Source organism: Podarcis pityusensis (assembly GCF_964106645.2).
Source record: "Podarcis pityusensis genome assembly, chromosome: 10".
NCBI lineage: Eukaryota > Metazoa > Chordata > Lepidosauria > Squamata > Lacertidae > Podarcis > Podarcis pityusensis.
Genome location: NC_138035.1, coordinates 47,680,289 through 47,694,761, shown reverse-complemented (window position 1 = coordinate 47,694,761; position 14,473 = coordinate 47,680,289). Strand labels below are relative to the sequence as shown.

The window sequence follows — 14,473 nt, the reverse complement described above, 5'->3', positions numbered from 1 at the left end:
ACTCTGTGAAGTGAGTGGGGCTGAGAGACTTCAGAGAAGTGTGACTGGCCCAAGGTCACCCAGCAGCTGCATGTGGAGGAGCGGAGACGCGAACCCGGTTCACCAGATTACGAGACTACCGCTCTTAACCACTACACCACACTGGCTCTCTTCACTCCTCCCCCCCCCCCAATTTTTTTTTGAGGGGGCTGGGGGGGGCACCAAGTGGATGGGCATTACCATTCAAATGATTTGTGTGCACCATGTCTTGTGATCGGTTGTGCAAAGGAAGAATGGATACAAAAACTTAATATGCAGAAATGGTGAAATTTACCGGAAGAATAAGAAATCAAGATAACAAAACGTTTTGTAAAAGAACGGAAACAGTTTACGTATTGAATATTTACAGATAAATTGTAAACAAGATAAAAACATTGGCAGGAACATTGTAATAACCTGCAGCTTCATAAGAGTACATATTTAAAGAAGATGAATAAATGAAGAAAATTATTTTGGATATGCAGAAGATATTAAAAATAAATGTAAGGAACCACAGAAAGAGGGGGAAGGAAGTCAAGTTTGGAAATGTCAAAATGATGGTAAAACCAGTGAAATGTATAAAGAAATAAAAAAAATTAAAAAAGATTGGGCAGGGCTGCCCCTACCCCGTTTTTTGAATTGAAGTTGGCTGACCCCAGGATGCACCGCCGAGAGCCAACCTTTGTGAAAATGTCTCCGCCTCCCATTGAGTCTTTTGGGCCTGTCCTAGTTCCACGAAGGCTGCAGCAGGGGCTGGGCGCGCCTTACTCCCGAGTAAACCTGCTTCCTGCCTCGCCCGGCAGCAAGCAGGCAAGCGCGTGAGCCCCGGGACCTTCCCGCCTCGCCCGGGTCCTTTCGCACGGAGCTGCCCCGCCTCCGAAGCGTCAGGAAGCCGGAAGCAGGCGAGCGGGAGCCGGAGGAGGGAGGCTGCTCGGCGGGCCGCGCCGATTGCGAGGAGAGCGGGGCTGCTTCGGCCGGGGGCTGCTTCCCGCGCTCGCCGTCGGAAGGGGCCTGTCGAGGGGACCCAGGTGAGGCGGCGCGGGCCCCGGCGCGGGTGGAGGGGAGGGGCGCGCGCAGGGCAGAGGCGAAGCCGGCGGGGAACGTGGCTGCCTGGCTTTCGTTTTCGCCCAGGCGAGCGAGTGACGAGGCTTCGGCCAGCCTTTCTGCAGGCCCGACGGCAGCGGGGATTTCCCGGCACTGCCCTGCTCTGGTGCAACCCTCCGGAGAGGGGCGCTTCAAAACAGAGGCGACCCCGCGCAACGCAGAGCGACCCGGGAGCCGGGTTCGAATCCTGAGCCTTCCCTCGTTGCAGCTGCCCGGCGTCTTTGCTCCTTTGCCTTCTAAACATTTCGCCCTCCGAGCTGCGCAGTCTTCTCGACGTGCCCAGCGAGGAGCCAGGCCCGATGTGTGCATATCTAAAAGATCCAGGAGCCAAAATTTATAATTTTGCAGAATATTCGGACTATTTGATATGTATTTGTATAATTTGGAATATTTAATGTGATTGGATTGGATTGTTAAAATGGAAAATAAAATAATATAAAAGATCCAGGAGCCTCTGTTGGGCATCTAGCCGGCCCTCCTTGACTATTCAGGGACTCGGTGGCACTGCTGCCACCTTCCTCTTGTTCTCCTCCACCCATCACCCCGCTGACATTTTCTTTAGATGGCAGGTGTCACATTGTAGCTCAATCCGTAGAGCATCAGACTCTTCATCTTCAAGTCCCATGTTGGGCAAGAATTATTCCTGCATCGCAGGGGGTTGGGCTAGATGACCCTTGTGGCCCCTTCCAACTCTACAATTCCGTAATTCCTTCCTCCAGCTCTTAACTGAGCACCCCAGATATTGTCCTCCTGCCCCTCGTGACCTAGCACTTACTTACTAGGGTGTAGTCACACAGATACACATTTATAACAGGATCGCTTGTGTGCAGCAGCATTCGCCGTGGATCAATCACCAGAAAGGTTTTCGGCTTCCTGGAATGCAAACATAATATTTAGCAGTGGAGATCCCCCTATGGGCTCAACTGTGAGGTGTGTGATTTGCATATTTCTAATTGAAGAGCTTGTGTACAGAGAAGCGGCTTTCTCTGATTGCGCATGGAAGCGGAAGTTTCCTGTTGCCCGAGTGCAATCATAACATTTTGGCAGTAAAGATCATTTATGGGCTCAGCTGTGGAGCATTGGGTGATTTGCAGATCTGTGGCCAGCGTTCCATAGTTCCATGACGGGTTTGTTGCCTTAGATTCAGCTTTCACCCTCTCACAAATAGACTTAGGCCACTCAATGTTAACTTTTCTTTTGTATATCTTAATGAAATAATCTAGAACCTGGTGTTGCTGCAGGACTCTTAACTCCCATTGTTCCAGATCGTTGCCTGGCACTGATGAGTTGTTGTTGTTGTTGTTTATTCAGCTTGTATACTGGCCTATACTTGCAGGTCTCAGGGTGGTTCACAATGTAAATTCGCAATATAAAATCACAAAACAGCTGGAGTGATGCAGGCCCCCCCCCTTGTGTCGGGGGGCTGGTGTCAAAGACTTAAATCCTGTTTTTCCTTACTTGAGAGTAAGCCCCATGTGAATTCACCTGGGGTTCAAAATAAATATGCATATGATTGTGCTGATAGGCTCATTGGGTAGTCATGAGAATTAGCTAATGTTCCATGAAAAGGTAAATATGATGACTTTGCTTCATCAGCTGGCTACAGAATGGGGAAGGAAGAATAAGGCTGCGATAATGTACATATGTATGTATACATGCATGCATGTTTATGTGAAATTTCTTTCTCATCTTTCCTTCGAGGAGCTCAAGGTAATGCATATTGTGTGCTCACCAAGCCCCATTTTATCTTCCTTGTTGTGGGATAAATGAATGAAAATGAGTTTTATTCTTAAGGAAGGTATGGTGAGGATGGCCATGCCTGCCTTAAGACCGATTCTGTGAACAAAGAGGTTCAAAGGAGCCCCAAGGAGGCCCCCTTTGCAGAACTGTTTATCAGCGTGTTTTACTACCTGAGTTGTAAATATCATACAGATTTATAGTTCAGAGGTGAGCCGAGATAACAAGGAGAAATAGTAGATGATAGTTTAAGCACTAGTACGCATACTCAAATGCTTCATTAATATTATAAAACACACCCCTATTGTAAAAACCTGCTAATTTGAATAGACATAGGATATATGTTATTGTTGGGGATACCTGTTTTACATGTTCAGTTTAGGAGCAGACATGATGTAGGCGGATCGGGAAGCCTGTAAACTGCAATTTCTTAACCAATAGGAATTGTAGTAGGGATATTGAACGGTCTTAGGGTATAAATTATCTGTGATGTGAACTGGAATGTGCAATCCCCTCTTTCCAGCAGGAGCTGCTGGAGGGGGGGAGTTCTTTGCCCACAGTACTGTCGACCCACAATAAATCTGCTTATGTTTGATCGTGATGTAGACTCCTTCTTTCAGAGAGAAATTTGAATCCCTCTGGGAAAGATCCCTGGGGCAGATTTGTCCAACACTTGTGAGGTAGGCTAGGTTGGTAGATTGCAACTCGTCAGCTGGAAATTCTTTGAAGGAGAAAGTGTGCTTTGAAGGTACATTGTGTATTCAGCGATGGTCTGATACTCTTAACTTCTATACCAAGCTGGATCTATGATGTCAAGGGGCATGCTTCTGAGCACATCTGTGTAGAATTTCACCATATAGATTGTAAAGTTCTTTGCAAGTGGGCAGTAGTATGGTGGTGATTATTTATAGTAACAATACGCTAACCCTTCTATTATGTCAACTTTGATGAAGAAGGAAGTGCATCTTGAAAATCGATAAAATACATTTTAAAAAGGAGGAGGAGGTGTATCATAATGAACCGCAATTGTTCCTAAGCTATTTCGAACTGAAGCCGCATAAGAAGGGGAAAAACCCTTTTTGGATTTATAAATCTCTGTAAATGCTTTTTTTAAAAGAAATCTGCAAGCTGCATTGCTAGAGACAGATGGTTGCAAGGACAAGGCCTGCCTGTCTCCAGCAGGAGATTGCATGCAAAGCTTTAGATCAAGAAAGGGCTGAAAAGTCTGTGGCCGCTTTTACAGGAGAATAGAAAGAGCAATCAATCAAAGTTCTACATGTTGCACCTCTTTTCCCTGTTGGAGTTTGGTAAATATATTGCGGCATGCTTGCAGAAAGAAATAGTCTTGTAAAACCTTTGGGCTGAAGCGATAAAGAAAACATAAGATTTATTACTCAGGGTAAATGTTAGCTCACACTTCAACTGACTTGAATTACGTAAATAAACTTGGAGGAGAACCATTAAGCTGCCTAAACAGGACAGGTGGGGAGAAGCAAGCCAATCTACCCAAACATGGGTAGATTTTTTTAATCTTATCTCAGGGGTCAGCAACCTTTTCCAGCCGTCGGCCGGTCCACTGTCCTTCAGACTGTGTGGGGGGCCGGACTATATTTTTTGGGGGGGAAATGAACGAATTCCTATGCCCCACAAATAACCCAGAGATGCATTTTAAATAAAAGGACACATTCTACTCATGTAAAACACGCTGATTCCCGGACCATCCACGGGCCAGATTGAGAAGGTGATTGGGCCGCATCTGGCCCCTGGGCCTTAGGTTGCCTACCCCTGACTTATCTCAATTGCTGATTCAGTGGTAACCATTCTTAAGACTTTCAGAGGCAGGCTGGGCTGTGACTGTTCGATTAGCTAGCTTCAGCTGCCAGAACCACTGCCAATTCTCTCATGTGTTTCTTAATTCAGGGAGAAGGATCCATGTTGGAATTGCCTTGTCCCCATTCTCACTTTTGATAGGTTTCTGCAAGTGTTAAATCTATAAGCATCCCAGTCTGCTACTTGACACCTTGCAAATAATAAGTGTGCCATTCTTGGCGCATATAAGACAAAATGGGCAGAAAGCTGGAAAAGAAAATCAGAAGTGATAGAAATAAAAGGAGCACTAGCATGGAAGGCTAGTTGTGAATATATCACAGAAAATGAATTAAGCTGGTAAGAAAGCAGAAGAAAGGATCAGAATGGAGTTAATATGAATGTAGTCTTGCTTTGAATTTTACATGGGCAGTTACTTTTACAAGCTGATATTGTGAAGCAATATTGTGATAATGTTTTGGACTGTGGATCCCATTGGTAACATAATTTCCATGGTCACTTGTACAGTTGTATCATCTTTTTGCAGACTTTACACTTAAACGTGAACAACTTGACTAATTTTGAAAACAAGTGTAGAAAATGATAAAAATGACTAAATTTGAAAACAAATGTAGAAAATGATAAAAATCCTATGGGGACTGAAAACAACGCATAGAGTTCTGTTATTGGCCTCCATTTTATTCTGCATCCATATTCAGAAGTCAGAAATAAACCTTTCAAACTCCATTTCCATTAATAGGTTTGAACTAGAATTACTTCATCCTGTGGTTTCCAGGATTTCAGTGAAAAGGAATTTCTGAAACTATTCAGGCTAATCTTCCTAGGGTACTTCCCTTAGGTTTTGAATAAAACATGAAACTTTTGTCTACTGTCACATGCACTGTGGCAATTAACTCCGGAGTATCTATTTCCCTATTCAGATCAAACAAGAATTGCCCAATCAGGAGCAAAAATGCAAAGCACTTCGAATTATCTCTGGCTTCTCTCGGACATTCTGGGACAAGGAGCTACTGCAAATGTTTTTCGTGGACGACACAAGGTTTGTATAGAGACGGAAGTTCTAGCTGTCTGCTGGAAAGGCTTTTATACGATCTTAAAGTAGTCTCTGTTGTCATTGTAAAATTAAATGGGATGGGTTTTTTTCTCTTATGAATATACAATGAGCAGTGCAAATTATTGGAAATACAGGAGGCATGACTAAGAGGGTCTAATTATAATACCCTTTTCCCATGTAACTGCTTGGCTCATGAAATATAAAATATTTATCATACTGTAGAGTATAAGAAAATCTTACTGGAGATAACTGAAATCACATCCCTTCTTAATCTGAAGGTAAAGTGCTAGTTAGTACAGTAATTAGCAAGTTATTCAAAATGGAACCTTTAGAAAATGACATTTATTTCCTTTTTTTGTTTGGGTATAGAAGTAACAGTGTTCAATCCAACATGGAATGGATTTTCTTTCCTCCCACTGTAAACCCCTGCACTACCAAGTCTGCTCTGGAAGGGCCCCAAATCCTTCAGATTTTGGGGAATAGGGAAGGGAAATCCCATTCTGCAAGTGGAAATTTTATTCACTCATGTATGGACACCGTTGGATTCAACACATGCATTTTGAAGTTTTCTGTCATCTTTCATAGTTACCAAGTATTTAAAAACAAGCACAACCAAACTTCCTTTCCCCACTTCTCTCTCTTTTCCCCTTCCCACATCCCCCCCCCCCCAAATCTTCTCTGGGTTTTTGCCCAATCCTCCTGAGGAAAGGGGATGTGGGTGGTGCTGTGGGTTAAACCACAGAGCCTAGGACTTGCCAATCAGAAGGTTGGCGGTTCGAATCCCCGCGATGGGGTGAGCTCCCGTTGCTCGGTCCCTGCTCCTGCCAACCTAGCAGTTCGAAAGCATGTCAAGTGCAAGTAGATAAATAGGTATCCCTCAGGCAGGAAGGTAAACGGCGTTTCCATGCACTGCTCTGGTTCGCCAGAAGCGGCTTAGTCATGCTGGCCACATGACCCGGAAGCTGTACGCCAGCTCCCTTGGCCAATAAAGCGAGATGAGCGTCGCAACCCCAGAGTCGGCCACGACGGGACCTAATAGTCACGGGTCCCTTTACCTTTACCTGAGGAAAGAGAGCAGAGGTTCCATTGTGGCCACAGAAATTGTTCCATGTGTGCCTTGAGTTTGTTGGATACAACTCAAAGTGTAAACCCCTCCCCACATTATTTTTAAAGCAAACTCACATCCATGTTTATTCAGAAGTAAATCCCACTGTGTTGAGGGTTTTTATTTTATTTTATTCATATGCATAGTACATTTTTATAGTATTGTAATGAATGCAGGAACAAGGTTTTTATTCCCTAGTCAATTGTGTGAAATGCTTTTTCTTTCTTTTTTTAAATACTCTCTATTTGTTTTACAGAAAACAGGAGACTTGTATGCCGTAAAAGTGTTCAATAACTTTAGCTTCCTTCGTCCCGTGGATGTTCAGATGAGAGAGTTTGAAGTGTTGAAGAAATTGAATCACAAGAACATTGTCAAATTATTTGCCATAGAAGAAGAGGTATTTTTAAAAAACTCTATTGCTCTGGTAGCCTACTGAGCATTGTCTTATTATTTTATTTCGGGTTCCAGTGATCAGAATGCCTTTTCTTTGATTTGAGGTTCACGGGGACAGTGTATGATTTCTGATATGTTTTTGAACATTTATGAATGTGCCTTAGAACAGGTTGCATTGCATTATTGCATATGATGTATATAATTATGAAACACCTGTTTGATTTTTAATAATGGCCCTTCTTTTTTAAAAGTCTTCCCTTAACGACTGCATTCAGTACAGAATAGAATTGCTTTCAAATAATGCTTCCAAATAATGGTGTGGTAGACACACATAAAGGAATTCATCCTTGAAGCTTTCCTTCTTAAAATTGCTCGTCATTCCTAATATCTGATGGCAATAACTAACATCAGTTTCAGAAAAACTTCCAAGAAATGTGCATAGTATCATTTGCTTTCTAAGGGGAATCAAGTATATTCTGGGCAGCCGAAAAGACTGAACTTTTGAGTGGTGGAGAAAAGAATGGACAAAAATCCTTGTTAGCAGTTTTCCATTTCTTCTCTCTTTGATTTTTAAAGACCATAAGTTGTAAATTACATTGATTTTATCTCTGCTCAAGAGAATTTTATTTGCTTTTCTTTTTTAACCCATAGGAAAGGAACTTACATCTTTCTTCTTGATTAACTGGGGGTCTGGCTAAACTTTTTGGTAGTGAAGCTTTTTTGCTTTCTTTCTGGCACTGGGACTTGTTGCATGTTAACTTGCAAACCTTTCTTGTTTTTCTATTCTAGACAACATCTAGACATAAAGTCCTTGTTATGGAATTTTGCCCATGTGGCAGTTTATATACAGTTTTAGAAGAGCCAGCTAATGCCTACGGGTTGCCAGAAGCAGAATTCTTAATTGTATTGAGAGATGTTGGTAGGTGAAAGTTGTTTCCTTATGTACTTTAATGTCACATAATGGGCTTACCGTATTTTTCGCTCTATAAGACGCACTTTTCCCCTCCTAAAAAGTATGGGGAAATGTGTGTGCGTCTTATGGAGCGAATGCAGGCGGGAGGCTCTGCTCAACGCTCCCTTTAAAGAGCCGCGTGGAGCGTGTGTGCGGCTCGGGGGCTTTTCCCCGAGGAGGGAGAAGGGCTGCCTTTCTCCCTCCTTGGGGAAAAGCCCCCAAGAGCCTCACACACGCTCCGCACGCTCTTTAAAGGGAGCATGGCTCTTGGGGGTGCCTTCCTCCCGCTGCCCAGGAGAGGCTGCGAGCGGCTATCCCAGAAGCCAAGACAGCAAGAGGCTATCCCAGAAGCCAGATCCCTCTTGCTGTTCTGGCTTCTGGGATTCAGAATAATCTTTTTCTTGTTTTCCTCCTCCAAAAACTGGGTGCGTCTTATGGTCTGGTGCGTCTTATAGAGTGAAAAATACGGTACTTTGTTTATGGCACTGTCTTCGAATGCTTAGCCTAGTTAGAGCATGTTTGCATGCAGATATGGAACCATAGGATGGATGCAATCTCATTTAAGTTTGGTTTTGACGCATGCAGGTGTACTAAGCTACACAGGGTTAACTTTTGCTGTTAAATGTACACATGCCACTCCCATCTACTAGACTGTGGAGTCGATAAGCTAACAGGAAGTGGTCCTCCAAGAGTGCTCACGATTCCTTCCGTTAAGGAAGGCTGGTGTGCCAGTCGCATTTCTTCTTGGAGAAAACAGACTGGACCACAGTGACACATATCTTAGTTACATCACGACTGGGCTACTGCAGTGCACTCTGCATGGAGCTTCTTTAATAATAATAATAATAATAATACTTTATTATTTATACCCTGCCCATCTGGCTGGGTTTCCCCAGCCACTCTGTGCAGCTCCCAACAGAATATTAAAAACACGATAAAACATCAAACATTGACAATTTCCCTAAATAGGGCTGCCTTCAAATGTCTTCTAAAAGTCAGATAGTTGTTTATTTCCTTGACATCTGATGGGAGGGGTGCCACTACCGAGAAGGCCCTCTGCCTGGTTCCCTGTAACTTGGCTTCTCGCAGCGAGGGAACTGCCAAAAGGCCCTCGGCGCTGGACCTCAGTGTCTGGGCAGAACAATGGGGGTGGAGACGCTCTTTCAGGTATACGGGACTGAGGCCGTTTAGGGCTTTAAAGGTCAGCACCAACACTTTGAATTGTGCTCGGAAACGTACTTTTGATCCATGTTTGGAATCTAAAGCTGGTCCAAATGGGGCATTTAGAACATTGACTATAGAACCAGCTATCAGGATCCTGCTATTCAATTGGTGCAATTGTTTCATTGACTTTTGGTCTGATTCTATGCCTTATTCAAAGTTGCTGGTTATCACCTTGGAAGCCCTAAGCAGGACTCCTTCCATTCATGCTGTGATGCAGCAGAAGCTCTCACTGGAGAGGAGGAGTAGGGTGATATTTTTTGCTAATTTCTCTTTGCCCATGTGCCACACCACATGCTATTCCCGAGCTTTCCCCGACCTTACGGGGCAGATTTCCAACGGACTGCAGGGCAAAGGTGGGAAGGGATTCAGTAGAAATCACTCTCTCCTCCCTTGCTGCTTCTGGGAAGCGAATGCCGAAAGTGGAACTCTGTTCAGTGGAACGCTCCTTTCAGTGGAAACTCATTTAGAATTTCAGCCGGGATATTTGCATGCTTTCTTTCAGTGCTTATAAATACAGATTTAGAGGAAGAAATCCAATAAAAATATAACTGTCTTTTAAAATTTACATATATTTCTCTTCATTTTCCCGTGCATTTAAGTGGCTGGCATGAACCACCTTCGTGAGAATGGCATAGTGCACCGTGACATCAAGCCAGGCAATATCATGCGAGTTATAGGTGAAGATGGTCAATCTGTTTATAAACTGACAGATTTCGGGGCTGCTAGGGAGCTGGATGATGATGAACAATTTGTCTCCCTCTACGGTACAGAAGAATACTTGGTAAACCTAGACACATGTTATTTTTTACTTAGCCTTATTTGTGTAATCTGTAATCTGTTGATACTTGGGGCAAACATCTTAGCAACAGCCTGCATGGCTGCTAGCAGAGTCTGAGTTGTGAATTCATTGATCAGCAACATATTGTGATGGAGATGCGTGTGGGCGTCGGAGGAGGGAGGGAACAAAAGAGGGACAGAGGCCAGTTTTGTCCATGGCACACATTCAAAGGCACATTCAAGGGTAATGTCAACCTTTATTGAATGTAACAATTGGAAAGTTTGGACACTGTAAGGGTATCAGGGGGTTGCTCGAGAGCAATCAGGCAAATGCCTCCCTGGTCTGTTGTAAAGCCTTGTTACTGGTGCCAAAAAAACCTTCACCAGGCAGAGTGCCTCTATTCCGTGTCTCGCTCATTCACTGGCAGAATCTGAGAGTGGGCAGTCGTTAAACCTTCCCCAGCAAAGTAGTTTCTTGACGCCCAGTCTGTGCTTCCCCTCTCTGCGCGGAAGCCTACTGTGCAAGGAGGGCGTGGGTAATGGAGGACGTCTCTCCTCCCCTCTTTGCTCAGGCAAGGTGTCCTGGCACTGCCTTGCCTCCTCTGAGCCCTGAAGCTCCTCTCCACTGGAGGCGTGGTTACTCTCCTCTGCTGAGGAGGTGCTGCTTCCCACGATCTTTGGGGGCTCTCTGTAATCCATCTGGCTTTTCCCCTCTTGCCCCTGAGTCGATGGCAGTTCCCTGACAGACACGTAGTACGTTGTGCCGCTTGCTGATGAAGCAATTTATTCTAATATTGCTTCTTTTTGTCCCTTACTCCTTTAGCATCCCGATATGTACGAACGAGCAGTATTGAGAAAAGAACATCAGAAAAAATACGGGGCAACGGTTGATTTGTGGAGCATAGGGGTGACATTTTACCACGCTGCAACTGGAAGTTTACCCTTTCGACCTTTCGAAGGGCCTCGTAGAAACAAGGAAGTGATGTAGGTAATTTAGAGGAAATGCTTTATCCACAAATTATGCTATCAAATAAAAAATAGAAAACGAATACGTAAGAATTGAGGGAAGAAAAATCTTGTGTGATTTGGGTAAACTCTTGAATACCTAACACTGGGTTTACATGTACTGCCACTTCCTCATTCTTTACCAGCTGTAGTGAATTTGTTAAATTATTGTCAAATTACTTTGCTTTTTTACAAGCATGTAGAACTGGGTTTTTTTATTCTAGTTGTGTTGAGAGCAGATTTGATTTGGCATCTTCCTCAAAGCATGAGAACTGTGTTTGGAATATATGTGTTAATACCCTGTAGGAAATAACTTGCTAGAAGCCACATGGGCAACGTAGAGAGTGCTCCTATGCTTCAGCCCTGCTTGTCGGTTTTCCACAGGCATTTGGTTGGCCACTGTGAGAACAGGATGCTGGACTGAATAGGCCATTGGCCTGATCCAGCAGGCAAGCTCTCCTTATATTCTTACCTTGTTTCCAAAGTTGTGGCCATCCATTAAAAGAAGACAACTTAGGGCAGATCCACTTAGTAGCATCCCAAGTGGTAGTAGTTCCTGGCTTGGTGCAGCCTGTTGCAGAAGAGATAGCAGGAGACTTTGTAAAACATGGACATAGCCCAAGTGTGTCTCCTGAGATGCTATATTAGACCTTGTTGCAAAAGTAAGCGCACCAAGGATTTCAGTTCTCTTTTGTCCCGTAATAATCTTCCACCAGCTTGTGGGTTGGGCCTTCCCCTCACCCCTAGATCCAACCCATACATTCAGCTTCCAGATGAAAACTTCCAAAAAGTGTCACTCATGGCAGCAACTCACATGGCAACCTTAATATAATTTAATGCCCTGCAGGATTTTCACATCAGCAGTGCCTGTCATTCAGAATCTGGGAGTGACATTTATGCAGTAGTCATGCCACTGAATTACCGTATTTTTTGCTCTATACGACTCACTTTTTCCCTCCTAAAAAGTAAGGGGAAATGTGTGTGCGTCTTATGGAGCAAATGCAGGCTGCACAGCTATCACAGAAGCCAGAACAGCAAGAGGGATCGCTGCGCAGCGATCCCTCTTGCTGTTCTGGCTTCTGGGATTCAGAATATTTTTCTTCTTGTTTTCCTCCTCCAAAAACTAGGTGTGTCTTATGGTCTGGTGCGTCTTATAGAGCGAAAAATACGGTGCGCATTATCGTGTCTTTTAGTATGAGAGAGAATATGGTAAATCATTAGCCATATCTGCAAATTGAACTGCTTTGAGTTCCAACTCGCTTTAGCAAGTTAGAGAAAGCAAGCCAATGGACTGGAGCCAGAGTTCTGCTTAGGGGAACTTGGCTTAAGGGATGCTCCTGTTGGAGTATGCTTTTCTTGCTGAGTCTTCCTTCCTTATGTACCACCCAATAAGCTGCTCCAAAGGGTTAGAGGGCTCTGTGGAAAAGTGAGGGAGGTGTCATTAGGGACTGCCTGGGGAAGAAGGACCTTGCAAAAATTTATCAGGAAAGACACAAGCTTTCTTCATCCACAATTTTTAATGAAATACTTCTGTTTGTTTTACACAGATACTATACCTCTAGTCCAATAATCATGTATAATCATTATTATTTAAATGGTAATGATTGATTGCTGTTTCTAATAACTAATAGTTCTGGTTCTGGAGGCATGTTCTATTCCCCCCCCCCCAAATATGAATTTGTCTCAGATATTTATACAACATAAGTTACTTCACATTCCTGAGAAAAGATTCTGGAAAACTCTTGTGCGTTGGAAATGTGCCTGTTAACACAGTGTTAACTGAGCAGTAATCTGGTCCAAGGTCACAAACAGATAATTCCTATTAAGATTATGATTAAGCTTTTAAAGAAATTCTTATGTTTTCAAATGACTGCACTTTACCTTTTAATATCCCAAAGGTATAAAATTATAACTGGAAAGCTTTCCGGTGCAATATCTGGAGTACAAAAAGCAGAAAATGGCCCCATTGAATGGAGTCGTGACATGCCTGTTTCCTGCAGTCTTTCAAAGTAAGTTCATCAAATTGCTGACTCACTTAAGTAATTGGACGCTGAGTGTATTTTCTCCCTCTGCTTTCCTTAGCGGATATAAGACGTATTTCACTTCATTTGTGTTGGTATTGGAAACCATTTTTGTGCATTTTGTTTGCTTTCCCACACATGCTATTTTATTGCCACTGTTTTATTGCCCAAGGTTGTTATTAGAAAGGTACCATGATCACTGCAGATGGAGAAAAGCAGTGACAAACCTAGACAGCATCTTAAAAAGCAGAGACATCACCTTTCCAACAAAAGTCCGTATAGTAAAAGCTATGGTTTTCCCAGTAGTGATGTATGGAAGTGAAAGCTGGACCATAAAGAAGGCTGATCGCCAAAGAATTGATGCTTTTGAATTATGGTGCTGGAGGAGACTCTTGAGAGTCCCATGGACTGCAAGAAGATCAAACCTCTCCATTCTTAAGGAAATCAGCCCTGAGTGCTCACTGGAAGGACAGATCCTGAAGCTGAGGCTCCAATACTTTGGCCACCTCATGAGAAGAGAAGACTCCCTGGAAAAGACCCTGATGTTGGGAAAGATTGAGGGCACAAGGAGAAGGAGATGACAGAGGATGAGATGGTTGGATAGTGTTCTCGAAGCTACCAACATGAGCTTGACCAAACTGTGGGAGGCAGTGGAAGACAGGAGTGCCTGGCGTGCTCTGGTCTATGGGGTCACGAAGAGTCGGACACGACTAAACGACTAAACAACAACAACATTAGAGCTCAGACAAATTGGTGTAGGTGAAACATAGATGTAAAGAAGGAGTTTGGATTTGATACCCAGCTTTATCACTACCCTAAGGGGTTTCAAAGAAGATGCTAGCACTGAGCAGGGGGTTTGGACTAGGTCACCTCCAATAACTCTTTCAACTTCATGATCCTGATACCATATCTCTCTTTCATGTTGCTGCTAAGGATGCTAAGAAACAACTTCTTCTTGGAAACCCAAGGTTTTGGGGCTTTTTGTTCATTATGCTTCAGTTGTTGATGATATATCACTGCCCCAACTTGGAGCATGGTTAGACTCAATATGTCTGGCAGTAACCATGGTTCATTGCTTTAATCCTGGTTAAGATCCTAACTAGTGAAGCCAAGGTTCTGTTTGTACAGCTGAAGTCTTTTTTTTCTAGCTTAGGAGCTGGGGAAACAGCTGTAGCCATCTGTGCCTTGTAAGGTACAGATGAAATGCTTAAATCAGCACAAACTGTGGCTTGCAAACCATAGTTTCACATCCTGGC

The 14,473-nt window shown here is 43.6% G+C and overlaps 1 protein-coding gene across 1 annotated transcript in view; it reads left to right on the top strand.

The window, feature by feature from the left end:
• The first annotated feature begins 890 nt into the window (after positions 1–890).
• The window catches only part of TBK1 (TANK binding kinase 1), a 29,242-nt gene continuing 15,659 nt past the window's right edge, over positions 891–14,473 (top strand). Inside the window, exons 1-7 of the mRNA XM_080971079.1 lie at positions 891–1,046; positions 5,607–5,725; positions 7,102–7,242; positions 8,028–8,157; positions 10,014–10,195; positions 11,015–11,175; positions 13,095–13,205. Coding sequence (XP_080827205.1) covers positions 5,639–5,725; positions 7,102–7,242; positions 8,028–8,157; positions 10,014–10,195; positions 11,015–11,175; positions 13,095–13,205 — 812 coding nt within the window. The 5' untranslated portion in view covers positions 891–1,046; positions 5,607–5,638. The remainder of the gene's footprint in view (positions 1,047–5,606; positions 5,726–7,101; positions 7,243–8,027; positions 8,158–10,013; positions 10,196–11,014; positions 11,176–13,094; positions 13,206–14,473) is intronic.